At 36.0% G+C, this 27,954-nt stretch overlaps 4 protein-coding genes and 1 pseudogene across 4 annotated transcripts; 2 read left to right on the forward strand and 3 right to left on the reverse strand.

The window, feature by feature from the left end:
- Positions 1–4,649: 4,649 nt before the first annotated feature.
- On the reverse strand, positions 4,650–8,328 carry LOC113076729 (gastrula zinc finger protein XlCGF8.2DB-like). Its single transcript, XM_026249418.1, has 2 exons — positions 8,051–8,328; positions 4,650–6,115 (listed from the first exon to the last, which is right to left on the reverse strand). The coding sequence occupies exons 1-2, from the start codon at positions 8,124–8,126 to the stop codon at positions 5,232–5,234; spliced, it is 960 nt and encodes a 319-aa protein (XP_026105203.1). The 5' UTR covers positions 8,127–8,328; the 3' UTR covers positions 4,650–5,231.
- Positions 8,329–11,095: 2,767 nt separating this feature from the next.
- Positions 11,096–14,361, forward strand: LOC113076727 (gastrula zinc finger protein XlCGF8.2DB-like). Its single transcript, XM_026249416.1, has 3 exons — positions 11,096–11,172; positions 11,517–11,591; positions 12,391–14,361. The coding sequence occupies exons 2-3, from the start codon at positions 11,558–11,560 to the stop codon at positions 13,479–13,481; spliced, it is 1,125 nt and encodes a 374-aa protein (XP_026105201.1). The 5' UTR covers positions 11,096–11,172; positions 11,517–11,557; the 3' UTR covers positions 13,482–14,361.
- A 1,425-nt stretch (positions 14,362–15,786) lies between these two features.
- On the forward strand, positions 15,787–20,432 carry LOC113076725 (zinc finger protein OZF-like). The gene is made up of 3 exons (XM_026249413.1): positions 15,787–16,152; positions 18,161–19,061; positions 19,326–20,432. Exons 1-3 carry the CDS (start codon positions 15,978–15,980, stop codon positions 19,738–19,740), a joined length of 1,491 nt encoding a protein of 496 aa, XP_026105198.1. The 5' UTR covers positions 15,787–15,977; the 3' UTR covers positions 19,741–20,432.
- Positions 20,433–23,183: 2,751 nt separating this feature from the next.
- On the reverse strand, positions 23,184–24,837 carry LOC113076728 (zinc finger protein 271-like; annotated as a pseudogene).
- LOC113076731 (gastrula zinc finger protein XlCGF49.1-like) lies at positions 24,838–27,002 on the reverse strand. The gene is made up of 2 exons (XM_026249421.1): positions 26,791–27,002; positions 24,838–25,462 (listed from the first exon to the last, which is right to left on the reverse strand). Exons 1-2 carry the CDS (start codon positions 26,972–26,974, stop codon positions 24,876–24,878), a joined length of 771 nt encoding a protein of 256 aa, XP_026105206.1. The 5' UTR covers positions 26,975–27,002; the 3' UTR covers positions 24,838–24,875.
- Between the last annotated feature and the right edge of the window lie 952 nt (positions 27,003–27,954).

Below are 27,954 nucleotides of genomic sequence, written 5' to 3' on the forward strand. Positions count from 1 at the left end.
GTTTTTAAAGACCTGTAGATTATAATTCCTTACATTTATATAGCACTTTTCTAAGCACTCAAAGCACTTTACATTGTCAGGAGGTATCTTCTCATCCACCAGCAAGAGCGCTTGTTCAAAAGAGATTTAAATACTCCCCCATATGTGAAAATTATATGCAATATTAGAATATCTTCAAACTATAGGTTAACATACACTACCAGCCAAAAGTTTTTGAAAGGTTAGTTTGTTAATGTTTTTTTAAATAAGTCTTTTCTGCTCACCAAGCCTTCATTTATTTGATCCAAAATACAGTAAAAACAGCAACATATTGAAATATTTTTACTGTTTAAAATTACGCTTTTCACATGATCCTTCAGAAATCATTCTTATATTTTGATTTGCCGCTCAAAACACACTAACAGCATATCATTTTTTAGGTTTCTTTAATGAATAGAAAGTTCAGAAGAACAGAGTTAATCCGAAATATAAATATTTTGTAACATTATAAATGTCTTTATCGTCAATTTAATGCATCCTTACTAAATAAAAGTATACATTTTTATAATTTCTTCTTAAAACGTCAAGCTTTTAGACTTCAAGGTTTTTGAAAGGAATGGTGTATGCTACATAAGTTTTTTTTTATTTCAGATAAAAATCTTTGTATTTTCTATTCTTCAAATAATCCAGAAAAAACATTGACAATCAGCAAATCAGCATATTAGAATGATTTCTAAAGTATCATGAGACACTGAAGACTGGAGTAATGATGCTGAACATGTAGCTTTGATCATGAGAATAAATTAGATTTTACAATATATTCAAATAGAAAGCAGTTATTTTAAATAGTATTTGATCCAGCGGTTTCTCCAGTAATGGCTGTAATCAAAGCAGCTATGCTCATGAACGCTTCTTTATTAGATATAATAAAAATGCCATCGAAACCTTTCTGAAGACAGACCTTTTTCTACAGAGATACATTTATAGAAGACACCGCCACATTTTGATTTTGAAATGTATGTTCAATGAAGTCAAAAGCCACAAATAAATCAATGGGAAATATATACAGGTGCTTCTCAATAAATTTGAATGTTGTGGAAAAATTTATTTATTTCAGTAATTTAACTCAAATTGTTGAAACTTGTGAATTAAATAAATTCAGTGGACACGGACTGAAGTAGTTTGTCTTTTTTTTTTTATTATTGTGATGATTTTGACTCACATTTAAAAAAAAAAAAAAGCCTACCAGTTCACTATCTCATGACAACTACGAAAAAATCCCAAATTCACTATCTCAGAAAATTTTAATATTGTGAAAAGGTTCAATATTGAAGACACTTTTTTTCACACTCTAATCAGCTAATTAACCCAAAACACCTGCAAAGGCCTTTAAGTGATGTTTCTTAATCAATTTTCCATCAAGTCATGGAATAAATAGTAGTTCAGTCAATTTGTTTTCTCCATAGCCAAACACTTTGATAAAATGGTTTTACAGTTACAATGAGCAGTCTGTGCAAAATATTGTTACCGCAATACATATTTTTAAAGTACTATAACCAGTGCAGCAAGGTTGCAGGTGCAGGTTAGATTGGTGGTGAGGAGTTCAGAAGTGTCACACTGCCAGATGAAAGGAGGGTGAAAAGTCTATGGTTAGGGTACGAGGCATCCTTGATGATGTTTCTTGCCCTGCCCAGACAGCGCTTGTGATAAATGTTCTCGATGGAAGTTAACTGGGTGCCGGTGATCCGTCGAGCAGTTTTCACCACCCGCTGGAGTGCTTTGCGGTCAGATGCAGAGCAATTGCTGTAGCATACTGAGATGCAGTTTGTGAATATGCTCTCAATTTTCTCAGTGTTCGAATTCTCCAAGGATCCCGAGACTCAGGTGAACTTTCTTAAGGCTATGTAAGAAGTAAAGGCGCTGCTGTGCCTTTTTGACCAGCCTGGAGGTGTTTAAGGACCAGGTGAGGTCATCAGAGATGTGGATGCCAAGGAACTTGAAACTCGACACATGCTCCACTACAGCTCCATTGATGTAGATGGGTGTGTGTGCATAACTCCTAGTCCGTCTGAAGTCCACAATGATCTCCTTAATCTTCTGGGTGTTTAATTCCAGATTGTTGGTGACACACCACACAGCCAGGTGCTGCACCTTATTCCTGTAGGCTTACTCATCGTAATCCTTGATCAGACCTACCACCATGGTGTCATCTGCAAACTTGATTATGGTGTTGGAGCCATAAACGAGAAAGCAGTCATGGGTGAATAGGGAGTACAGAAGAGGGCTCAGTACGCAGACCTGTGGCACTCCGGTGTGTGTGTTAATTTTTCTGTGTGTTACACAACTATTGTAAGTAAATATTATTTTCTGTTTAATGTGCTCGGTCTATTTGTCAAATCATAAATTCTGTAGAGAGGGTTTTGGTTCCCTTTTTTGTATGTGTAAATTATTGTAGGAATGCCTTACTTCTTGAAATTGCGCAAGGTTGCAAAACAAATCTAACGGTGGAAAATTTTGAGCTTAGTTAGCCATAGCTCATTTAGTGATCAACATTTAACTAGCTAAACTTCTACAGATTAACAGAACTTTTATAAATATGTTAGATTTGTTTTTTTAAAAATTTGATAGCACAAACATTCTCCATAAAATAGCTTAACAAGGGTGGAACTTTAATGGTGGGACAAGCAGAATAACATTTCACAAACAAAAAAAAAAATGAGTGAGAGTTGAAGCATATCTCAGTTTGTACAGATGAATTCCAGTGGGAAAAATAAATTGTCACTTTTATAAAGTGGTCTCAATGAAATTGCAGTCGGTTTTGGAAGGCGAGAAAGTATGTACTAGCAGGGTGGAAAATTACTCCAGGGACACGATAATTTAAGAGAATTTTACAAATAATATAACTATATTAACTATATATTTCACATTATTTATATGTATGATAGAGGTAGTTTAGCCTTGTCTCTAACATAATAAAAACACATTTTTAAAAAGTTTTTTAATCATATTATTTACATTTACATTTATTCATTTAGCAGCCGCTTTTATCCAAAGCAACTTACAAATGAGGACAGTCAAAGCAATGAAAAGAGCAATGATATATAAGTGTTATAACAAGTCTCAGTTAGCTTAACACAGTATAAATAGTAAGGGCTTTTAAATAATATAATAAATAAAAAGAAAACAGATAGAATAGAAAAAGAATAGAGCAAGCTAGTGTTATAGGTCTTTACACACACACACAACTGCATAATAAATGAAAAAGGAAATAGAATACAAACGGATTAGAAAGGTAGTTAGATTTATTTTTTGAAGGATAGAATTAGAACAGTGAGTGCTAAAGTTAGAGGGTCAAATACAGATGAAAGAGATGGGTTTTAAGTCTATTCTTGAAGATGGCTAAGGACTCAGCTGCCCGGACTGAGTTGGGGAGGTCATTCCACCAGGAGGGAACATTTAATTTAAAAGTCTGTAAAAGTGACTTTGTGCTTCTTTGGGATCGCACAATCAAGCGATGTTCACTTGCAGAACGTCACTTGCAATCATCAATCATAACCAAAGCTTCTGGCTGTTTTTGAAGGAGTTATGGTTGATGTGACTAATTTGATGGTGAAACTGTGATGAAAAAATGGGTTTGCTGGAATCACAAGCAGTTCTGTCTTGGCAAGGTTGAGTTGAAGGTGATGGTCCATCATCCAGGAAGAAATATCTGTTAGACAAGCTGAGATGCGAGTAGCTACCGTCGGATCATCAGGATGGAATGAGAGGTAGAGTTGATTGCTATCAGCATACGAGTGGTATGAAAAGCCATGTTTCTGAATGACAGAACCTAATGATGCCATGTAGACAGAGAAGAGAAGTGGTCCAAGAACTGAGCCTTGAGGCACCCCAGTAGTTAGATGTTGTCACTTGGACACCTCACCTCTACAAGATACTTTGAAGGACCTGTCTGATAGGTAAGACTCAAACCACTGAAGTGTGGTTCCTTTTGAGGAGGATCTGGTGGTTAACCGTGTCTGTTACTTTGCACTGAGGACATCATAAAATTTAATGCATATATCCATGAAAAGGACTCTAAAATACAAATTGTATTTATAATTTCTATTATCCCTGTTTAAGTGATAAAGACCTAAATATACAATTTAAGCGATATCTTATAAATATGTGACTCATTTCATAGAAAATATGACTAAATAAATCATTGGGACATAAAAGTCACTGTATAACAGGAATGACCCGAATGTAAAACGAGAATGAGTGTGAGAGAGAATAGACATGTTTGTATGTGAAAGGAGAATGTAAGTAAGTGTGTGAGAGTGACAATGAATTATGGCTTGCACAGCCCATTTAAGAAAGTCATGACATTGACCAAGTATGGCAACCGATACTGTGAATTGGTGCTCTGCATTTAACCCATCCAAGTGCACACACACAGCAGTGAGAAGTGAGCACACCGTGAACACACACCCGGAGCAGTGGGCAGCTATAGATCCAGCACCCAGGGAGCAATTCGGGGTTCAGTGTCTTGCTCAAGGGCACTTCAGTCATGAGTACTGAGAGTGGAACAGAGTGCTGTTCATTCACCCCCCCCCCCAACTCCTGCCAGCACTGAGACTCAAACCTGTGACCGTCGGGTTACCGGTCCAACTCTCTAACCATTAGGCCACAGCTGCCCATGCCCCATACCATTTAGTAACTACAATTTAAATTGTGTGTGTAGAGAGAACTTTATTTAATAGTATTTCATTCTGGCGAGTAAAAAATAAATTACTAGTCAAAACCAAAAATTATTCCTCCAAGATGTCTGTAGAGCAATGAATATGCAAATATGAATTCATGAATTACATTTATTTGAGTAGCAGTGTGTTACATGTAAACAGAAAATTTACTTCTGACTGTTACACATTTCATACATACATATTTACTCTTTTACACATGCCAAAACAGACACAATTTGCTTAAATTAATGAATTCATGACGATGACGATGTTACAATTTCATTCACATGAATATGACTCGCTCCCTCGTTCAAAATCGAGGGGTTGAGGGACTGTCCATGTTAAAACTTTCCTTATTCACTTAACAAAGTGGAACACACTTCCAAATGGCAGCTGGGATTCCCCTGAGGGGAAGTGCTCCGGGAAGTTTGCGAGCACGTGTCTAAAAGTGGAGTGGAACGCAGCCTCGCTTACAAAATGCAATTCCTCTGTACAGATGAAAATCTTTCCATATTGAGAGCAGCTGAAAGGCTTTTACCCAGCATGGCTTAACATGTGAGTCTCAAGGTATCCTTTACGTGTGAAAGACTTTCCACACTGAGAGCAGATGAAAGGCTTTTCTGAAGAGTGAGTGACCAGATGATTCTGAAGGTGTGCTTTCTGTGTGAAACTCTTTCCACACTGAGAGCAGGTAAAAGGCTTTATTCCAGCATGAATTAACATGTGATTCTTAAGGTTTTCGTTACACGTGAAAGTGTTTCCACACTGATAACAGCTGAAAGGCTTTTCCCCACTATGGATTCTCATGTGTTTCATAAGGCTTCTTTTATGTTTAAAAGTGTTTCCACACTGAGAGCAGCTGAAACGCTTTTCTGAAGTGTGAGCTACAAAATGATCCTTAAGTTGTCCTTTCTGTGTGAAACTCTTTCCACACTGAGAGCAGGTAAAAGGCTTTACTCCAGCATGAATTAACATGTGATCCTCAAGGTTTGTTTTCCGTGTAAAAGATTTTCCACACTGAGAGCAGCTGAAACGCTTTTCTAACGTGTGAGTTACCAAATGACTCTTAAGGTGTCCTTTCTGTGTAAAACTCTTTCCACAATCAGAGCAGGTAAAAGGCTTTATTCCAGCATGAATTAACATGTGATTCTTAAGGTTTTCGTTACATGTGAAAGTGTTTCCGCACTGAAAACAGCTGAAAGGCTTTTTCTCACTATGAATTCTCATGTGTTTCATAAAGCTTCCTTTATATTTGAAAGATTTTCCACACTGGGAGCAGCTGAAAGGATTTTGGACGTCTGTTATTTGAACGCTGCAACTCACTGATTTTCCTCCAGTGACACCATGACCTTTCTGATCCTGATAGCTCTCCTCCACTTCATTCAGATCTTGCCTTTCTTCTTTCACTTTCATCAGGCCTAAAATGAAATCATGTAAAAGATTAAAATAAATGGGGACATTTGGAAAATTAAAAGGATAAAATATTTGTGTACAGATTAAAACATTTGTCAAAACTGTCTCTGTTCGCACAGATCCATGAAAATGGCTAAAAACACTGCATTGTGTTTCCAGGCCAGTAGTTGGTGACACCACTTTGTGAAGAATGACTATGCATCTGTACAAGGCGGCCAAAAGCTCAATGTGCTGCAACTTCAGAAAACACATGCAAATACTTCATCAGTTTGACAGCTGCATTAAAGATTTTCATTTGCAGCGCTTTCTTTATATGGTTGTGTTCTGAGCAATTGATGTATGTGTGTTGTTACATTGATGTTTGCACTTACTGTACATATAATAAACAGAGTAAAGGTTATGTGTATTTTGCATGCTCAGTAATACCTCCCGAACCCAGGGTATTCCCCCTGTCCGAGGAGAGGGGTCAGTACTTGTTATTTAGGCCCGGATCCCCCCCCAACCCTGTGCTGGGGTAGGAATGGGCCTATGGAGAGGAGTCAGGATGCTAAAGGGCTGAGAATGAAGGTAAGATGGTTTGGGCTATTTAGAGAAGTTCTCTCTTGAGCTGATAGGATAGATGGTGTAATTTCTGATGATGAATTTGCCAGGTTAATTATCTGAATGTGCTCCTCCCAAACTTTAAAATATATATACATATTTTCCTATTTGCAGTGCATTGATCTCTCTCTGCCACCGTACCTATAAACTGAACACGTTATACACATGCACATGATGATACTGTTTTCATAAAGAAATGCAAACCTTAAAAATGTTGAGAAACAAATTTCCATTTTTAGAATATTATTGTGTAAATATGCCCTTTTATGTATTGTGAAAAGTATTTTCCTAATCTACATTATGCCATTGTCTGTCTGAATACTCGATTCTGATTGGCTGACAGGTGTTGATTAAATTCGTTTAACTGCACAGGTAGTTCCAAGTCCTTTCGCGGAGGCAAACATCCTCAGCTGCGAGTCGGGTGGGTCTTCACCTCCACATCGTGCATTCAAATTGTTTAATGCACAGCTAGCCATTGATAATCCGTTTCTTATTTCACAGCTGATTACAGGGACTCTAAAGGTATCAGCACTTCAAATTTTATACTTTTTAAAGGGGTCACGACCTGTATTTTTATTATTATTTTATAATGTTTCCTGAGGCGCACCCATGTTTTCACGTGAAAATATGTTTCTTGAGGTACAAATGTTTTATGTTTTATATAGAAATAAATGTCTATATTCTACATTGATTTTAGGTTCTGATTTTAATGTTTTGTTTGAAGGGAAGTGTCTGCTGTCGTTGATCTCCTTTTGTATATAATTTAATCACAATTTAAGTAACAGATTATAATCATGCTATTAGGAGAATTAAGTTAAGTTTGGTCACTGCCTTGATTTCATGACACACACACACACAGACACACAAACAATTCTGAGACAAATAAACTTAACTTGTCTGACTTAACTTGAATAATAACTCTCGAGAAATCACAGATCAGACATTTGGATAAACAAATTTACTTCCAATGTTGTGACAATGCTATCAGGTATATACAGTAAAAGTCAGTTTGCAAAGCCAGCTGCAAAACTGTTACTGATTTACAGTAAAATTTCCAGAACAAACAAATAATTCTTTAATAAACATCCACATCATTAAAAATAACCACAGTCCTATAAAGACTTAAAAATGGACTTCTAGCGTAGAACAAATTCAGTCTCACACGCTCTTGACTTCAACAGTCTATTAAGTTTTCTGAAGTGTTAATTCAGTCATATTTGAATAAGAACTTTGAAACATTGATTTAAGACTTTTTAATGACACATGTCTTATTTTTACATTAGGGATCTTTGATTATGCCTCAAACAGTCATTAAAGATGAAAAAAGAATAGATACCAACCTTGTTCCTCGTGTTTTATTCTCCAGGTTTTTGGTTCACTCGTGTTCTCCTCACTCTCTTTTTTAACAAACATCATCTTGACAGCAGCAGATCTCACTTCAGATGATACAGAAGATATCCCTGCTTACTTAAAAACTCACAGCTGTGAGAATGAGAATATTACATGAATTTACTGACCGGAACTGTATTTTTCTATTTAAAGAAATACAACTTATAACTGTTTGTATTAAAACAGCATCACAACATAACAGAGATCATGGTGAAACCATGGACTGTCTAAAAACTTCTTCCTCTGAGGTTTTACTGGTGTTTGACAAACAAACGTATGTGTCTTATCTCCACCTGCTGGACTGGAGAGTGAAGCGATGAGATGAGAGAAATAATATGAGGAAAATTACTAGTGCGTGTACAGTCATGGCCAACCCAGGTGGAAAAGACGTCTCATTAAATTTATACAAAATATAATTGAAATTCGATTAGAATGTTTATAATACATCTATTTTCCCACCATGAGAATTTGAAGTGCATTAAAAATATACTGAATTGCATTTTAATACATTTCTAAAAAGAAATACTTTGATAATAATTGAATGCTTAGCCACACTTTTAAGGAATATGCTAGACACAAGCATACTTTTAATATATTTCTAAGACCTATAGTAGAAACACTATGTTAATAAATATAAACTTAGTTTCACTTTTAATAAGTAAGATACTAAACTTAAGCATACTTTCAGTGACGTTTGAGTGTATTTACAGAAAACACACTCATGTTACTCTTACTTAAAGTATATTTTATGCCTACTTTGTGTAAGAACGTAACAAAATGATTACACTTTTAGTGGAATTTTAATGTTCTTTATAATCATGTGTAGGCCTACTACAATATATTTTAAATGTTTATGTATTCATAATTGTAATATCTGGAAAAGTTTGAATGGCTCTGATTGGCTAATATGAAAATAAGCTAGCACCAGAGAGCTTCATGAATCATTTATGATGTGCTTGCAAATTACAGCTGTTAATGAGTCCTTTGTTTGTCCTGATTTTTATTTTTTTTTCACTTTATTGTCCACAAGTTGAAATTTGTCTTTGGCTTCACCAACACACAAATTACATGAAATACAACAAGTAACACAATCACCCCTACTCACACTCCGATCCCAGTATTTAAAATTCTAATGGCAGTTGGCACAAATGACTTTTGATACAAATTTTTCCTTGCTTAAGGTTGCGTAAAATGTATTTTTGATGGTAAACATTGAAATTTTATATTTAATTGATGAGAACAATCTTCAGGAATAATCGGTGCCTTTTGTTTGACTCAATTGTCTTTGTAGTTGTCCTAAAATTACACTAGCAATTTTAACTAAACCCAGTTTTTGCTTTTCTTTAACTGGCAATATTCCATATCACATAGTCATATTAAAACATACAATAATCTCAACACGATTCTTATGAACCATCTCTAAAATATGTTGACTCACGCCAAAATGTTGTAACCTCCTAATAAGATGTAATCCCTACATTGCTTTAAAAAAACAACACAACAAAAAAAAAAAAACATACCTTTTCTAGCAAACATCAATTTATTATCAATAAATGTTCCTAAATATTTAACACTTCCTACAGTATACATTTGATGTCCATATCCGTCGTACATGGAAGCCGTTCCAGCAGATGACGTAGTACATCGGTGTTGCATGATTAGTGATGAATGTTCAAAGATGGTGCCGAGTATGGCAGCCGTGTTGCGAGCTCCCAGAAAACTATGCTGGTTTACATTTGTTTAACTTGTAATGTTGTTGTTCTATGTGTTGCATGTTGTTAGTATAATCACACAATGCAAATCAGACTTCGAGTTCTTGAATGCCGGCACTTTGTTTACAGACATCGCATGGGATGTTTATTTCTTTATCAACAACTCGTGGTGTGATGAAAGGAACCTACACTCTTAAATCCTTCTGCCCCCTGATCTGGAATTTCATATGCTTCTGTGTCGACCATTCTGGCTACCGAGGGAATTTACAGTGACCATAATCACAAATTTTTACATCCCCCCTCAAGCCAACACAGTCTAGGCACTCAAGGAACTGTATGGGAATAACTGAGCAGGAAACCACTTAAGTTTTGCAAAGGGTCGTGCAAACTGACCGCCACATTGTTGGAGGTGATCTTTCTTCCCTCCAGGACATCTACACCAGGCAGAGTATAAGGAAAGTCCAGAGGATCATCAGAGACTCCATCTACCCTTCCCTCAGACTGCTCTCTCTGCTGCCCTCAGGAAGACGTTTCGGCAGCATCTGATTCCGCACTAGCCGACTGAGGAATAGCTGTTTCCCTCAGGCTACTAATATCACACTAATGAACAGTCAGAACTAATAGACCCTACAGCATATTCCCAGGGTTGCCAACTCTCACGCATCTGGCGTGACACTCACTCATGGACTTCAGCATGAGATTGATACTGAAAGCGTGAATGTCACGCCAGATGCGTGAGAGTTGGCAACCCTATATTCCCACCACACGGTATGTTATACATTGCACTTTAACTCCAACAGTTAATTACTGGACTGTACATATACACTACATTAATAACAGTAATCTATCTGCTATCACTGGAGACCATTCAATGCACATCCATGATATTTTGCGTATCCAGTTCATGTATAGTCTGTTGCACCTTCGCATATTTTATGTGTATGTAAGTCTATATAATGTAGAATGAATTCATACTGTGTATGATGTATAGTGCTAACTGTATGTCTAATTGCACACTATCTAGAGACAAAAGAATGAGGATAGTCTGTCACTTCAGTTTATAGTGATTGTGTATATTTGCAAAAACACTAATGGATACACCACCAAACATCTTCAGCTTTTGGTTTTAGTTGTTATCATGGAAAAAAAAACTTAGCGTTAAATCATAAATCAATTTAAATGTCAGTAAACGTTAGTAACCCTTGTTTTAGTTAAAGGTATTGTTTTATAGATGCTTTGCCGTTTTAAATCTCGTTTGGCGCTTTTTTGATGATCGCCATTGATCCCGCCTTGCGGCGATTATGTCATCACTAGCGCGCGACGCGCGCGTTCACAGTCAGCGTCGAGTCTTCTGAAGAGAGGTGAGCAGATCACGGTATTTTACACATGTACACTACTGTCAAATAAACTTTAAACCGTATGTTTATGCATTATAAACGAGGTCGTTTTCTTATCATCGAGTACAGCACTGTTTATGTGTTTGCCGACTTAAAAACTTAGAAAATCTGAGAGATATGTGTTGTTGATGATTGCTTTGATGTTTGGAGGGATTTCGCTGTTTCTAAATATATCTGTATCTGTGAGAGGAATGAATGCGAACAGATGTCCAGTTTTGCTGCTGCTATTTTTATTTTTTTTAGCAGATAAAATTCGTTATTTTTACTTTACATGGTTAAAATTAAGTAAATCTGCCCCTTCCACATAGGAATTCATATTCACTGAAGCTCCTTCCACAAACACTGCAGAATGAAACACAGTGAAGATACTGAAGAGCAAACAGGTTGGCGTTTATTCTTAATTCATCATCAGTAAGGGGTAAAGGTTATAAAGGTTTAAGAAGATTTAGGATTGTTGGTAAAGGGTACTTTTTTCAATAATACTTGTGTTAGATAACTGTGTAGTTGAACATACATATGTAATAGTTCTCCCTAGAGAAACATTGGATTTGTGCCTATAATGTTTAAAAAAAATAATCCTTTGAAGATCAATCAATGTACCTCTCTTAAGGAACGTTTCTGCGAAATACAGTTTATAGAGTATGTAAAGCTGACCCACAATCTCTGATTCTTCTCCATGGCCACAGAAACATTTATATTTACAATGACAGTTATACTCCTTCATTATCTGTAAACGTATACTACAAAGAAATGGATCAACTTCTGTCACCTGTCATCAAAAAAACACTATTTGGATAATCTACCATATGATGGCTGAAGCTGTTTTCATGCTAATCAGATCAAACTTAATGAATATCCTCCAAAATCTGATTATCATGTGAAGCAATAAACTAGTTTTCTCCTCCCTGCTAATGATCCAATGAAGAATATGAATATAAATTTGAGGAAAAAACAAGATAAGCTGGTATACATATTTATTTCAGCATTTGTATGAAAGGCATGAAAGTGATCCTCCCAGAATGGCAGTGGCACCCCAGCATGCAACGCGTTATGTAGCTTCACATTGTCTATAAAATAAAGCATCAACATGACCAAAAAATTTATAGCGCAAATGTCTACTTTATACTGTTAAATCAGTTACTAAGAATTACTGTAAATGACCAATTTTTACTTTTATTTCAGAGTTGATTGAAGAAAACAATGAGAGCGAAAAATTGAATGAAGTTGAGGAGAAAAATCATGTGAAAAATGGAGAAAAACTTTTGAGTTGCTCTCAAGCCAAACAGAAAGTTTTAAAGAAAATAAGAGCCAAGAAATCTTTCACCTGCACTCAGTGTGGAAAGATTTTGACGAGCAAAAGAGGTCTTGAGCGTCACACGAGAGTTCATACCGGAGAGAAACCATACAAGTGTTCACACTGTGGCAAGAGATTCAGTCAGTCTCGAGACCAGCAAACACATGAGAGGATTCACACTGGAGAAAAACCGTACACATGCGATCAGTGCGGGAAGAGTTTCACACAGAAAGTAAACCTCAAGAAGCACATGAACATCCACACTGGAGAAAAATCATCCAACTGTTCACATTGTGGCAAGAGATTCAGTCAGTCAGGATACCTGAAAGCACATGAGAGGATCCACACTGGAGAGAAACCGTACACATGTGATCAGTGCGGCAAGAGTTTCACACAAAAAGTAAACCTTACGACACATATGAGAATTCATACTGGAGAAAAACCGTACATTTGTGATCTGTGTGGAAAGACATTCACTCACCCTGCAAACCTTAAGGATCACATGAACATCCACACTAGAGAGAAGCAGCACGCATGTGATCAGTGCGGCAAAACATTTTTGAGAGCTCCTGACCTGAAGAAACACCTGCGAGTTCATACGAAGGAGAAACCACATTCATGTTACTTGTGTGGAAAGAGTTTTTCGTTTCTACAAAATTTAAAAGTACATCTGAAAGTACATACTGTCATGAAAGAGTTTGTGTGCTGTGAGTGTGACAAGAGTTTTACTTCAGCTAAACATTTGAAAAAGCACCAGAGGATACACACTGGAGAAAAACCTTATAAGTGTTCACATGGTGATGAAAGATTCAGTGCTTCAGGAGATCTGAAAACACACATAAGTATCCACACTGGAGAGAAACCGTATCACTGCACTGAATGTGGGAAACATTTCAGTCGTTTATCTGCTTTACACAGCCATACAAAAAAACATTCACAGGAAGTAGATCATCTTCAGATCCAGCAATTTCAGATCTGATGCTGCATCTTTACCAAAAGTTACAAAATAGTGCAAGCAATAAAATATCAGCTGGATAAATCATCATCTTCGAGATCAGCAGATTATACTGATTCAGATCAACTCAAAGATGGAGTTCCTCCCCCAAGAACAATGTCAAAGATCAGTTTGCTTCATGATACAAATTATATCATAGTTTCATATGATGAAGAAAAGTAGGTTTTTACATACTGTTCTTGTTAAGGAAGCTGAAGAACAGGCTGCGATACTTTTTTAAGAATGACTGAGATTTATTTTGTATTGTTCTTCATTGTTGTTTTTAAAATTAGCTTTTTTTAAAACTTAAGATGTATTTAGGAAATGCAGATGCAAGACACAGTGTCATGTAGCTTTGTAAGTGATCCTTCTTTGCTTAAAAAGAATGAACACCTGATCCCAGTACTAAACGAGCCCTGTGGCAAAATTATGATTATTATGCTTTTTACACATCATTCTTGTTCAGGAAGCTGACGAGACTGTAGCATTTCCAAAAAAGACTGGATTTAATTTTAATTTTTTTGTTCACCGGTGTATTTTTTTTAAAATAACTTGTTATTAGGAAATGCAGGTACAAGAAATACCGTTTTGTATTTTATTTCTCTGTGCTTCTCTTGTAAGTAGGAATTAATACCTGAACCCGCTATTAAATGGTTCCTAAGCATAAATTGCGAAAACCAGTAGTATCGATGAGCTCTAATGTTAACTGTTCTGCTTTTGGTGCTGGGGGAATTAAGATAATACACTTACACTTATTACTACTTTATGAAGATAACTGTAACTTTGGAATATTCCCATATTAAATTGTACAAGTTTAATGAGAAAACAACATATGTCAGCATATTTATTTCTGAAGTATTCATGTACATTCTTACAATGCAAACATGCTAAATTATCATATTCATTACAGTAACAAACAACAGTTGCACATGGTAAACATCAGTATTATACTCAACAAATGTATTATACCAATGACAAAGTTCTTATTCCAATGTTTTTATTCATAACTGCAAATGTTTCAACTGTAATTTAAAGGCATGCATTTTGAAGCAGTTAATGATTTAAATGTTGGTTTAATAATGCTGGAATCTGCACATCTGAAATATGTTGCGCAATCAGGACAAAGAAGTAAAATTTTATTTAATGTGTTTTTGTTTCATATCAGTTGAAAACTTATTTATCTCAGTTTCACAGAATAAAAGGCTATAGTAGCTATTTAATGTTTCCTCTCCATCAGCAAATGATGTTTCTGAGAGAAAATGCGCCCGATGTCTGTTTGCTAAAGTAACAAAAGCTACTTTCATGCATCTGATTATCAGATAAACCCCTTATTTCAAGGTCGTTGTTAATGCTGTGCTTATTTAACAGTGTGCTTCATACATTTGGTTCATCAGCATTATTAAAAGACATTTATCATTCAATGGAACTGTGCATATTATTTAGACACTTAAATTTCTTCTCCGTCCATGCAATAAATAGACAGCTTTCGACTGCTCAGGTAATGCCACTGGTAAAATGCAGAAAGCCATTGAAAAACTTCAGAACAGTAAAACTACTGTAGTATTACTGGCCATGAGTCCTAACAAAGTAAGCTAGATCAAGGTTTTCCTGGAAAGCAAAGGAGTGGGTCTCAGAGATGTCTTGTAACAATGGTTACAAGTTCTCCAATTCCTCCTTGGTTTTTTTAGGCAGAGGTGGGTTTACAAATTCATGATGTTTAAAGAGGACAGAACATCTTTGATATCAAGAACTATGCATTAGAATCAGAACAGCTTATTATTGATTTCTTCCAATGTATACAGGTGGCTCATGAAACCCAGAGACACGCTGTACTGGATTAGCATTTTATGTTCCAGAATTTAAACTGTGGGAGATTAAAAGATGGAACTTCAGTTTACACTGAAATGGTAACAATTCAGATGGCTCTCTGGTGGGAAGAGGACGTGAAGCCTAACAAAGTTCTGATATGTTCTGATTCAGTGGCATCACTTATTAGTCTTCAAACATTCCAATCAATTAGAAATGATATTTTCATATAAATGATTATATTATTTAGAATAAGACAAGCATGAAGAATAGTGAATTTGGTTTGGGTACCAGCGCATGTCGATATACCAGGAAATGAAAGGTTTTGACAGACTCGAACCTTTGTAACTTTCCCCACAACAGTCAGAGGGAAATTAATATGTTTCTTTTGGCCATCACTGCTCGTCGGTTCCATAGAGTGTATAAATACAGGTCGCTTCACTCTCCAGTCCAGCGGGAGGCGCTAACACACGTGTGTTTGCCAAACACCATTAAACCTCAGAGGAAGAAGATTAGTTACACCGTGGTCCCTGTTGTTTTGTCGCGATGCATATTTAGTACAAACTGTTAGAAATGTTGTTTCTGTAAATAGAGAAATACAGTTTTTGAATAAGGTCAGTATATACCTGTAATATTATCCTTGTAGTCGAGACCTAAGTTTTAAAGCAAGCAGATATGTCTGGAGGAGCATCATCTGAACTGAGATCTACTGCTGTGAAGATGATGTTTGTTAAAGAGGAGAGTGAAGAGAACACGAGTGAACCAGAAACTCTGAGAATAAAACCAGAAACCCGGAGAATAAAACACGAGGAACCAGAAACCCGGAGAATAAAACAAGAGGAACAAGGAGGTTGGACTGTATTCTTCATTCCTCTTTGATGCCTATTTGTGGTACATTAAGGCAGGGGCGTAGCAGCCATTTTAAAAGTGGAGGGGACAGCTGTATGGTGATTTGACCCAAAGCTGATGTTCATAATAAATTCTAAATAGAATACCAATTGGCATTTTACTTTTTCAAATTTGGGAACATGACATGATAGCTTACAGGAACCTATTTTTGTTAAATCATACTCAAAATTTAAAAATACTGAAGGACTTTGAGACCAATGGGAGACCATCTATATTTTTTTTTTTTTTTTATGAAATAAAGATATTTTATGATATTTACAATATTTCAGTTGCACTACATTTGAACAATAACTTTTTTTTTACAGTTGGGCAAAAACAGGTGTTAAATGAGTATACAGATTACATCTACAGTAATTTTATACAACATACATTTTATGAAAAATAGCTCCTCTGGCTCCTCCCAGTGTCCTATTGCCATTTGCAGAAATACATCGCTCCCGGTAAAAAACAACCAATCAGAGCTGCGGTCCGTAACTTTGTTTGTGTTCAAAATTTAGAAAAATGTATATAATAAGCGAGTACACCATGAATCCATTTTCCAAACCGTCTTTTTGGCTTGTCCTGAATCACTAGGGTGCACCTATAATAAATGTTTATATTCGGACTATTTTAAATTGCTTCGGGGATACCGCGGCGGATTAACCCAGTACCTTTGTGATTCTTCATAGACATAAACAGAGAGAAGTAGTTCAGGCTACAATGTTCTTCCGCAAGACGCAAGCAGTTCTGTTTATTAACCGCTAAGGCGTCAAAAGTTCCCTACCTCAGTTTAAGATAGTCAATCTGCTTTTTTTTTTTACACAAATCTCACCTGTACACATTCTGGAGAGGTTGAGCAACTGCCCCCTCTCTCTGCCAGTGACGTCACAGCCTGCCTTTCCTACAGACTAGTTAGGACATAAAGTAACAGTTATGAATTAAAAGAATAAAATTTGATAAAGTATTTTAAGATATTCGTTGCAAAACAAATATGATTTATTGTGAAATGATAATTTTACTCCGCGAGCAGCACGTAGACAAACAAAAGACAGCAGAAACCAATAATATTGTTACGTCTTATTTAGCAGACGCTTTTATCCAAAGTGACAATTAGGAGAGCTGAAAATTCAGAAGAGCATCAAGAGATTTGAAGCTCATAGCAGACGCGCCCAGGAGATGATTCGCTCTGTGATTGGCTGAATGTTACTTCACTCAAATCTAAGTAACAAATCAGAGAACACTACTGGAAATATTCACGCTGGATCCTAAAAAAAAAAAAAAAAAAAAAAATTAGCAGGGGTCAGAATCACCTGTTTCTAAAAGTGCGGGGGACGTGTCCCCCCCGTCCCCCCCGGTTGCTACGCCCCTGCATTAAGGTAACAAAGATTTAACGGTGTGCCTGTGGATCCTTAAAAGGCTTTACATTCTTTAATGTAAAGATAAGGTCATAATTATAATTAAAATTCCTTAAATACACCTTTTAAACGTCTTAAAAATGTAATGGAACTGACAGTGAGATGTCTTTTTTTTTTTTTTTATTATTATAAAACTGGAACCCAGAGCCTGTGAGACACATTCACTTTGATTTTCCATTAGTGCAATCTAAAACATTTTGTGGGCATAGGTTTACTTGTTTTCCCAATGTTTTCTGCCTAAAAATAATTAATGTACATTTATGACACTGTACTATGTGTTATATTATCCTGGCTCAAAAAAGGTAAACTGTTTTATCCCTTCTGTCTGCCTTTTTCCTTCACTGTTGGACCAAACGGTAATGGAAAAATTCATTTTGCCAGGGTCTCCCATATGTCTATACACTGCTTATATAATTAATGAAAAAAATGGAAATAATTTCTAGTAGTTGTCTTATGTCTGCTGTTACATCAGGGTTCACTTTTATGCCCTTTCACTTTTTTAAATGGTTTTTGATGTGCTGAAAATGAAGTTAAACTGTTTTTCTTTCATTTCAGAGCTGATGGAAGAGAACGAGGAGAGTGAAGAACTGAGTGAAGTGGAGGAGAAACACCATGACAAACCTGGAGAAAAACCTCTGAGCCGCTCTAAGACTAAAAATAAATTTTTAAATATAAGGAGAGTAAAGAAACCTTTCACCTGCAATCAGTGTGGAAAGAGTTTCACAGCCAAACAAAGTCTTAAACTTCACATAAGAATCCACACCGGAGAAAGACCATTCACATGTGATCAGTGTGGAAAGAGTTTCACAGCCAAACAAAGTCTTAAACTTCACATGAGAATCCACACCGGAGAAAGACCATTCACATGTGATCACTGTGGAAAGAATTTCATGCAAAAATGTAATCGTAATGTTCACATGAGAATCCACACCAGAGAGAAGCCGTACACATGTGATCAGTGTGGAAAAACATTCCTTTGGGCCTCAAACATGAGGGAACACCTGTCCGTTCATACGAAGGAGAAACCCTATTCATGTTCTGTGTGTGGAAAGAATTTTTCACTGCAGCAAAATTTACATAGACATGAGAAAATACATAGTGGTGTGAGAGATTACGTTTGCTTTGAGTGTGGGAAGTCTTTTTTGGTTTCAAACTGTTTAAAAAAGCACCTGATTATTCACACTGGAGAAAAACCTTACAAGTGTTCACACTGTGACAAGAGATTCAATCGGTCTTCATACCTGAAAATACATGAGAGGATCCACACTGGAGAGAAACCTTACAAGTGTTCACACTGCAACAAGAGATTCAATCGGTTAGGAACCCTGAAAAAACATAAGAGGATCCACACTGGAGAGAAACCGAACACATCTGATCAGTGCGAAACAAGCACTATTAAAAGTCACATGAAGATCCACGCAGTGAAGAAACCAGATCAGCACAGTCTTAAATCACAGTAAGTAGTTAATATTTATTTGCAGAGCAACAAAGTCTCTTCTGTGAAAGTTAGTCTCCTAAGAGTCACAATGATTCTGAATCACTGACTGTTGTTTTCTGTCTTTAAGAAAAAAAAAAATATATATATATATATATATATATATATATATATATATATATATATATAGCCCTAGCACAAAATTGTCTACGTTCCACTGTTTCATCAGCATTAATATTTCTGTCCTTTCACATAAAAACTGAACTGTTTTTACTTTTATTTCAGAGTTGAAGAAAGTGAGAAGAAAGAAGAATTAAGTGAATCTGAGGGAAGAAATCATGTTAAAACTGGAAAAAAACCTTTGAGTTGCTCTCAAACCAAACGGAAAGATTTAAAGAAAAGAAGAGCCAAGAAATCTTTCACCTGCACTTTCACCTGTGGAAAGATTTTGACAAGCAAATATAATCTTGATGCTCACATGAGAGTTCACACTGGAGAGAAACTGCACACATGTTCACACTGTGGCAAAAGATTCAGTCGGTCAACACATCTGAAAAGACATGAGATGATTCACACTGGAGAGAAACCGTATCACTGCACTGCATGTGGGAAGTGTTTCAATAATTCATCTAATCTACACAGGCACACAAAAAACACTTGCAAGTTATTATTGCAGCATGAATATTGTGAAGCTATTTGAATCTAGCCAAATGTTTCTATATGCAATAATTTCAAGACATTTGTGGCCCTGGAACACGCATCAGTCATTTAAATTGAGATTTTGTACATCATCTGAAAGCTGAATAAATTAAATAAAACAAAGTGATCGCGATTGGTCGGGTAGGATCTTAACCACCTTAAAGCCTACCCTTGAATACCCCTATAGTTTTGTAATTGTATGAGTATGTAAAGCAAGTAACAGTAAGTATAACAAATGTAATGTGTGAATAGAGTATTAGCAATGTAAGTAAGATAAGCGGCAACCACACTTGTGATGCTAATGGTCTAAAAGCTAATAGTGGACATGGAAAATCAAAATAAAACTAGTGATAAGGGGCTCTGATTGTTTTTGTTGTAGAATACAATATGGGATATATTCACGTGGTTTAGAAAAGGAAGTGATGGTGTTTTTTTTATTTTATTTGTAAGAATAAAAATAGACAAAGAATGAACTTGATGTAGCTCAAACTCAAAACGCGCTGTAGCAAAAAACAGGAAGTGACGTCAAAACTATGAAAATATTCATGAAGACAAGATGTTTAAGGTAAATTGATGTATTGGAGAAAATCTGATTTGTCAGTACATTGGATCCATGCATTAGTTCTTAAAGTGACAGCAGTCTAATAAACCTGCAGCTGTTTGGGTCATTAATGATAATCAAACAAAACTTCACTCTCTGATCTTGTCTGAATTACTTTAGTAGCATTAACAAACATTAATAGAACAGTTTATACAGGGAAGACAATACTGTGTCATTTGACATTCGATTCATTTATTGAATTGATTTGTAGGCCATTACTTAACGGAATACTACTGTTCGTTTTTTCTTTAGTATCAAAATTATTGGTTAACCTTTTGTATGTATTCATTTTAAACACAAATCCTTCAGCCAAGGCTGAATCCTTGGCTCATGCCAAATTGAATGAACCCAAAATTCAAAAATCGCAAGGTTTAAATTCAATTTTTCAAAAATCCTACTTTTTCAAACCCGTCCTAGATGGTTTGTCCGATTTTCACGAAAATTGGCTTAGATCATCTTCAGACCATGCTGGCAAAAAGTTATGGAATTCAAGTTGATTCGTCCAACCGTTCTCGAATGACATGTGAAAAAATCTGACGAAAAGCACACAAAAATACACATGAGCATATATCTCCGCAACGGTTTGGAATATTGAGACCAAACTTGGTGTGTGTTATAATAACCATGACCTGAGACTAACTGTAGTGTTTCGACACAGCACCACCTAGTGGTCAGGAGATATGAAAAATGCATATTTTGGCTTAGAACTTCTGAATGGTTTGGCAAAAATCTTTAGATTTTTAGATTCAGTGAGTCATGTCGAGTCGAATGATATCCAATTTTCCCGTGTCGGCCATTTTAAGCGTCGGCTATTTTGAATTATGTTTTAAAATGCTGTATTTTTTGAACGCAGCATTGTATCGTTACGAAAATAATTACAAAATATTCAGCTCCATGCCCTGAAGTTATTCAAAAAGTTTGGTGGCAGCGCCACCTTGTTGCCAAGAGTTATAATGAAATATCACATAAATGCTAATAACTTTTGAATAAATTACTCTATTAAAATTTTAATGGTCTCCCTATATTCTCTGGGTCATGCCGAGAGCATTGATACCAATTACGTGAAAATTGGCCATACTTCCTGTCCGCTATTTTGATTAATGTTGCATACCTACTTTTTCGAACTCCTCCTAGACCGTTAGTCCGATTTTCACCAAATTTGACTTGAATCATCTTCAGACCATGCTGGCAAAAAATTATGGATTTCGTGTCGATATACGAAATGGTTCTCATTTAGCGCATCAACGAATTTGCTGGAAGGGTGCCAAAATGCATTCACCAAATTCGAATCAGATGATCTTCAGACTATGCTGACACAAATTTATGGATTTTGTGTCGATAGACAAAAAGGTTCTCGTTCACAGCGACGAATTTGAGGCACAATGACAAAATGACACTTGAGGCTTTGGCATATTAACACCACACCTTGTGTGTGTCATTGAAAAGTCAATTTTTTCCATTGTGTTAGGGAATGGGAAATGTTAGGGAATGGGAAAAGTGTTTTGTGAGTGCCGCTATCGAAAATGCACCTCGTCGCCATCTCTCCTTTGACGCGCTGTCAATGCTCTCAAACACACAGGCAGCCTGTCTACTGTCAGTTGGAGGGGTGTGGTTAACTAATGCTAAGAAAATAGTCAAACCTACGTCATCAGGGAAGGTCCTCCAATGCAGAGAGGAGGGGCACTTTCAGATTTTGATTAAAGATTACGAAGCCAAAATACTTTTTTGTGTGGAATGACTTGCATGGATGAATTGTTCAACACAAAACGATCAATTTATGCAAACAAAGTTTTCAGTTGGACTTTAATACCATTAAAACCTTAATGATACCAATCCCTGCTTTTCAGTAGGATAGATCCATCTCATCAGTTTTAACTTTTCAGTAATTATTGATCACTTTTGCTTTAAATAATTACTGATTAAAAGATACCTTTTTATTAATACGATAGTTACATTTTATATTTTATCAACAATTTTTAATGTCTGCTGATTGTATTTGCATTAGGAAAATGTGTGCTTTTGGGGCTTTCGGTTTTAAATTTATAAATAAATCTGAATTGAAAGCCTTTTTTGCTTATATCTTTAAATAAACTTTGTATTTGCAGAAGCATTGGTTCAAAAAAATTTTTTATGAAATATCATAGGAACATTAGATCACCCACACACAACATACCCATAGTTTTACTGTAGTTTTAAGTGCAATCATTAAAGAGAGTTGTTCAAACCACATGATGCAGCTTTAATAATAAATTGTAGGTGTATTTTCTTAATCTGCTGAGTGGTACAGTCCAACATAAGGGATTTTTATTGTAATTTTTATTTTACATTCGAGCATTTTCGTGGTTTGGCTGACCTTGAGTCGCCGCTGCACTTGTCATATGACAACTATGCATTGTTCTTAATCACATAATGTTTATTTTAGGTTTCAGACATTCAAATACACATAAGTAATAGTAAAACAATACATTTAGAGTTTGTAAAATACAGATGTTTATGGAAGCAGCAATGACAAGACATTTAAGTATAATTTGCAAAGTGTTTTATTAATATCAGATACACATAGTGTAAGTGACTATAAAGTTACTTGTATTTCAGGAGAAATTTATGAATTTAACGTGCATTAAACCCAACTGACAAGACTCTGAACTGCAGCGTGAACAAACATTGCAGCACCCATCTCACGTTACAGATTGAGATCAAGATCATTTAGAATGGTTTTTAAATGACAAAACACATGTTTCACATAAAACTTGCGAATCAGAATATCAGATGGTTGATGTTATGTTGAGCAAGTTTATAAATTTTTTTAATTAAAAGGAAAAACAAAAAAGCGCTCTGGGGGGGACCGCTAGAATATTTTAAACTCACCAGTTGAAGGGTTAATTTACCCAGCACCAAAAGCAGAAAAGTTAACATTAGAGCTGATCGATACAGTCTTTTGTAATTTATTAGGGCTTGTTTAATACCAGGGTACAAATATTCATCCAAAAGAAGCAAATGTGGATCAATTAGAATGCTACATGACAGTATATTTTGCATCTCCGTTTCCTAAACACATATCAAGCGGAAGAACGGTTCGTAAAAAGCTTCTACTTTCCCTTTATGTAAGAGTAAAAAAACTTCAAGTGACACATGTTCATGATAAGACAATTAAGCATAATATGAAATTCATGAGAAAGCACAATAATAATAAAAAAAAATTCACGGTTCCTTGACTTCACTATATTTGAGTTAATCTGAATCTCACAGTTGAATCTGCTGGTTTTGAAAAAGATTAAATGTATCCATTGGGATAATGATTCTTTGTCCTTTCGCTTGAAGATGATCTACTTACTGTGAATGTTTTTTGTATGTTTGTGTAGAGAGGATGATTGATTGAAACGCTTCCCACATTCAGTGCAGTGATAAGGTTTCTCTCCAGTGTGAATTCTCTCGTGTCTTTTCAGGTCTCTTGAAATACTGAATCTCTGGTCACAGTGTGAACACTTGTAAGGTTTCTCTCCAGTGTGAATCATCTCATGTGATTTCAGGTCTCCTAACCGACTGAATCTCTTTTCACAGTGTGAACACTTGTAAGGTTTCTCTCCAGTGTGAATCCTCTCATGCAGTTTTTAAACTGGTCGCTGTAGTAAAAGTCTTTTCACACTCAAAGCACATGTACTCTCTCACACCAGTGTGAAGTTTCTGATGTACTTTTAAATTTTGGAGCTGTGAAAAACTCTTTTCACACAAATGACATGAATGTGGTTTCTCCTGTGTATGAACTCTCAGGTGATTCTTCAGAACTGAAGCCCACATAAATGTTTTGCCACACTGATCACATGTATAAGGTTTCTCTCCGGTGTGGACTCTCATGTGATCCTTAAGTCTAGCTGAGTTTGCAAAACTCTTTCCGCACTGATCACAAAAGTCCAGTTTCTCTCCTGTATGAACTCTCATATGTGTCTTAAGGTTTCCTTTTTGTCTGAAAGGCTTTCCGCACTGATCACATGTGTGCGGTTTTTCTCCAGTGTGGATGTTCATGTGTACCTTAAGGCTTGATGATTGTGTGAAACTCCTCCCACACTGATCACAAGTGTAAGGTTTCTCTCCAGTGTGAATCCTCTCATGCATTTTCAAATTGTTTGCTGTAGTAAAAGTCTTTTCACACTCAAAGCACATGTACTCTTCCACACCAGTATGCATTTTCTCATGCACTTTCAAAGTATTTAGACATGAAAAACTCTTTCTACACAAATGACATGAATGTGGTTTCTCCTGTGTATGAACTCTCAGGTGATTCTTCAGAACTGAAGCCCACATAAATGTTTTGCCGCACTGATCACATGTATAAGGTTTCTCTCCGGTGTGGACTCTCATGTGATCCTTAAGTCTAGCTGAGTTTGCAAAACTCTTCCCGCACTGCTCACAAATGACCAGTTTCTCTCCTGTATGAACTCTCATATGTGTCTTAAGGTTTCCTTTTTGTCTGAAAGGCTTTCCGCACTGTTCACATGTGTGCGGTTTTCTCTCCCATGTGGATGTTCATGTGTACCTTAAGGCTTGATGATTGTGTGAAACTCCTCCCCACACTGATCACAAGTGTACGGTTTCTCTCCAGTGTGAATCCTCTCATGCATTTTCAAATTGTTTGCTGTAGTAAAAGTCTTTTCACACTCAAAGCACATGTACTCTTCCACACCAGTATGCATTTTCTCATGCACTTTCAAAGTATTTAGACATGAAAAACTCTTTCCACACAAATGGCATGAATGTTGCTTCTCCTTTGTATGAACATTCAGGTGCTTCTTCAGGACTGAAACCCACTTAAATATTTTGCCGCATTGATCACATGCATGCGGTTTCTCTTCTGTGTGGTCGTTTATGTGATCGTTAAGGTTTGTTGATTCTCTAAAACTCTTCCCGCATTGATCACAAGTGAACGGTTTGTCTCCAGTGTGGATCCTCTCGTGTATTTTCAGATGTCCAGAAAGACTGAATCTCTGGTCACAAAGTGAATACTTAAATGGTTGCTCTCCGGTATGAAGTCTCATGTGAACATCAAGACTATATTTGCATGTCAAACTCTTTTCACACTGAGGACAGGTCAATTCTTCATTCTCCTCCTTTTCTTTGATCACCTCTAAAAAAAAAAAAAGAATTTTATTTGCTTACAAAAAAAATAAATTTGAAAAGACTGAACCCTGACGAATCAGCAGAACGTACACACATGATCAGAAAGTGCTTGAGTCGTTTGAGTACTAAACTAGTATTTTTTTCACACACAAGTTTATGTTAAACACACACGAGTTACAAAAACACAGTCTGTTGAGAAGTAGACAAACTAAAGCCCTATTCGCACAGGATTAGTTTTATCTGGGAACCTTGTGTGTTTTTTAAAATCTGTCTCACAATATGGATTTTGCTATGGATACGTTGTATACATGAATAGTGTAGACCGATATATCAGCCAATATCTGGCATTTTCAAATATCGGCATCGGCTGATACGTTTTTCTGCTTGGCCGGTGTGTTTTAGGTGGGACTTTTATTTTGACGGTGCTGAGAAAGGCAGGACCTGAGCCCACACACACTCTCTTGTTTGACTGAGGTTGTTACAAGTTCTGTCTGACATGAATATAAACTCGTGGTTCCAAATTATGCTGCGCTTTATGCATTTGCCCCACCCGTCAATTCATGTCATTTTCTCTGTGTTGCCGCCAGGCTTTATTTGACAAATATGATTCACAATGCACACTAACTTCCCAGAATACTGAGTGCCCTGTTGGTTCCTTCCTTTTAATTATATTTTTATTAAATATTTATTTATTTTTGAAAAAAACTTTGTCATCTAAAGTACAAGTATGTTTATTTTTAATCCATTGTCAAATGATTTCGTATTTCTTAAGCATAATTAGTTTCGGCTTTTATATCGGCTATCGGCCCCCTGTTTTCCAAGATATCGGCATTGCCTGTCAAAAAATCTATATCGGTTTTTATAATTTTAATTTTTGGTATTTTTGCATTATATTGTTTTGTTCAATTTGGTATGCTTTGCAAATTTTAACATAAATGACGATTAAGAGCCGAGGCTGAACGTTTTTGTCCTCTGTGTGCAATGCCTACAATAATGTCAGAATGTATTGTTTTGTGAACAATTGCTTTAACTATTACACATCATAAACACAGACTCTTAGCAACCCACTACTCGGATCCAACCATATGTGGCTCTGTGCCATTATTTATATTATTTACTAGTACTTCTGATACTAGAGGTTTTATTATCAGTGAGCATCTTTATTTTTTTCTTAAGCCAATTTCTATAATAATTTATCTTTACATTTACATTAGTGTAATAGACTTCTTAATGCTGACTGACTACAACCATAAAATCTGATGCAATTATTTCAATTTCTGTTCTAATAACCTTATTGTTTTAGAGCATCATGAAGAATTAAGAATAAACAGGAACCTCTTTCTTCTTCAGTTTCTTCATGCTTCACTCTGAAGGGTTCTGGATCACTCGTGTTCTCTCTGCACTCTTCAGTTTCTTCATGCTTCACTCTGAAAGGTTCTGGATCACTCGTGTTCTCTCTGCACTCTTCAGTAAACTCTATCTTTACAGGTTTCTGATCTTCCTGCTGCTTCGAATGCATGTTTTCATTCGTGAATGATCTCGGGATGCTTTGAAAACTAGAAAATCTTTTAAAACAACAGCTAGGAGCGCAGCTCTTCTTCTTCTCTTGTTCGGATCGTTTGAAAATAGAAATAAAAAACGCGCCATTCTGCCACCCAATGCTCTGGAGTGTGAATCGCACAGTTCAGCACTCAATTGTTGAGAGAGAGAGAGAGAGAGAGAGAGAGAGAGAAAGGGGGATGGGGGCAAAGAATAAGGCAGAAAAAAACCTTTTACTTGTCTGTTTTAATACTGGTATTCCTTACTGAAGGCTGCAGGATTGTGAGTAATGACTTGCTTTAGGAAGGGATTTTTTTATTTATTTTGAGGTAGAAAGTTGTACTGTACTAATAAATAGGGTGATACAACTACTCATAAAAGCTTAATATGTACCACTGTATTTAGAAATATAAATCGGGAAACAAATACTATATTCAAGTTGATAGGCTATGTGGATATATTATTACAGTGACGCTAAGATAACTTATTTTCTTTTTATTATTTGGGAAAATTTCACATACTGTACATGAGAAGAAATGGTCAGGATCCAAGCCAAATTTCATTCATTTTCTTCAGGAGACTAAGGACTACTGCACAATTTGGAAAACAATTTGGATTCTTTGGAATAAATCAAAAGAGAGGCAGGAGAGAGCAGGAGACAAAGTGAAGAGAGCAGAGTTTCCTTAATAACCATTTCTAGTGTCTGACCAGCACAAATTTAACTGAAGTGTTATTATTATAGAAGCGGCATCATCATCATCAGTCATCAGTCAACATCATATGACAACAAAATCTTGGAATGGAGACTTTCTCTGATCTCTACATGACTAAATGCATCATAGCTTACAACACAAGCTCAACTAACAGAAAATGAGTAAATAAATATTGATATCCCTATGCTTCTTTTAACTAAAATAGGAAAGTATGCTTTTAGTTTACTTTTTATGTGCTTCTCAGAAA

The sequence above is a fragment of the Carassius auratus genome, unplaced genomic scaffold (genome assembly GCF_003368295.1).
Source record: "Carassius auratus strain Wakin unplaced genomic scaffold, ASM336829v1 scaf_tig00021009, whole genome shotgun sequence".
In the NCBI taxonomy this organism is placed as follows: Eukaryota; Metazoa; Chordata; class Actinopteri; order Cypriniformes; family Cyprinidae; genus Carassius; species Carassius auratus.

Coding starts and splice junctions, on each gene's coding strand:
- LOC113076725 (XM_026249413.1), top strand. CDS start 15,978: ATGTCTGGAGGAGCATCATCTGAACTGAGATCTACTGCTGTGAAGATG. Junction 16,153..18,160: donor AAAACAAGAGGAACAAGGAG/GTTGGACTGTAT, acceptor CTTTCATTTCAG/AGCTGATGGAAGAGAACGAG. Junction 19,062..19,325: donor CAGCACAGTCTTAAATCACA/GTAAGTAGTTAA, acceptor CTTTTATTTCAG/AGTTGAAGAAAGTGAGAAGA.
- LOC113076727 (XM_026249416.1), top strand. CDS start 11,558: ATGAAACACAGTGAAGATACTGAAGAGCAAACAG. Junction 11,592..12,390: donor AGATACTGAAGAGCAAACAG/GTTGGCGTTTAT, acceptor CTTTTATTTCAG/AGTTGATTGAAGAAAACAAT.
- LOC113076729 (XM_026249418.1), bottom strand. CDS start 8,126: ATGATGTTTGTTAAAAAAGAGAGTGAGGAGAACACGAGTGAACCAAAA. Junction 6,116..8,050: donor AATAAAACACGAGGAACAAG/GTTGGTATCTAT, acceptor ATTTCATTTTAG/GCCTGATGAAAGTGAAAGAA.
- LOC113076731 (XM_026249421.1), bottom strand. CDS start 26,974: ATGCATTCGAAGCAGCAGGAAGATCAGAAACCTGTAAAGATAGAGTTT. Junction 25,463..26,790: donor AGAAACTGAAGAAGAAAGAG/GTTCCTGTTTAT, acceptor TTTTTTTTTTAG/AGGTGATCAAAGAAAAGGAG.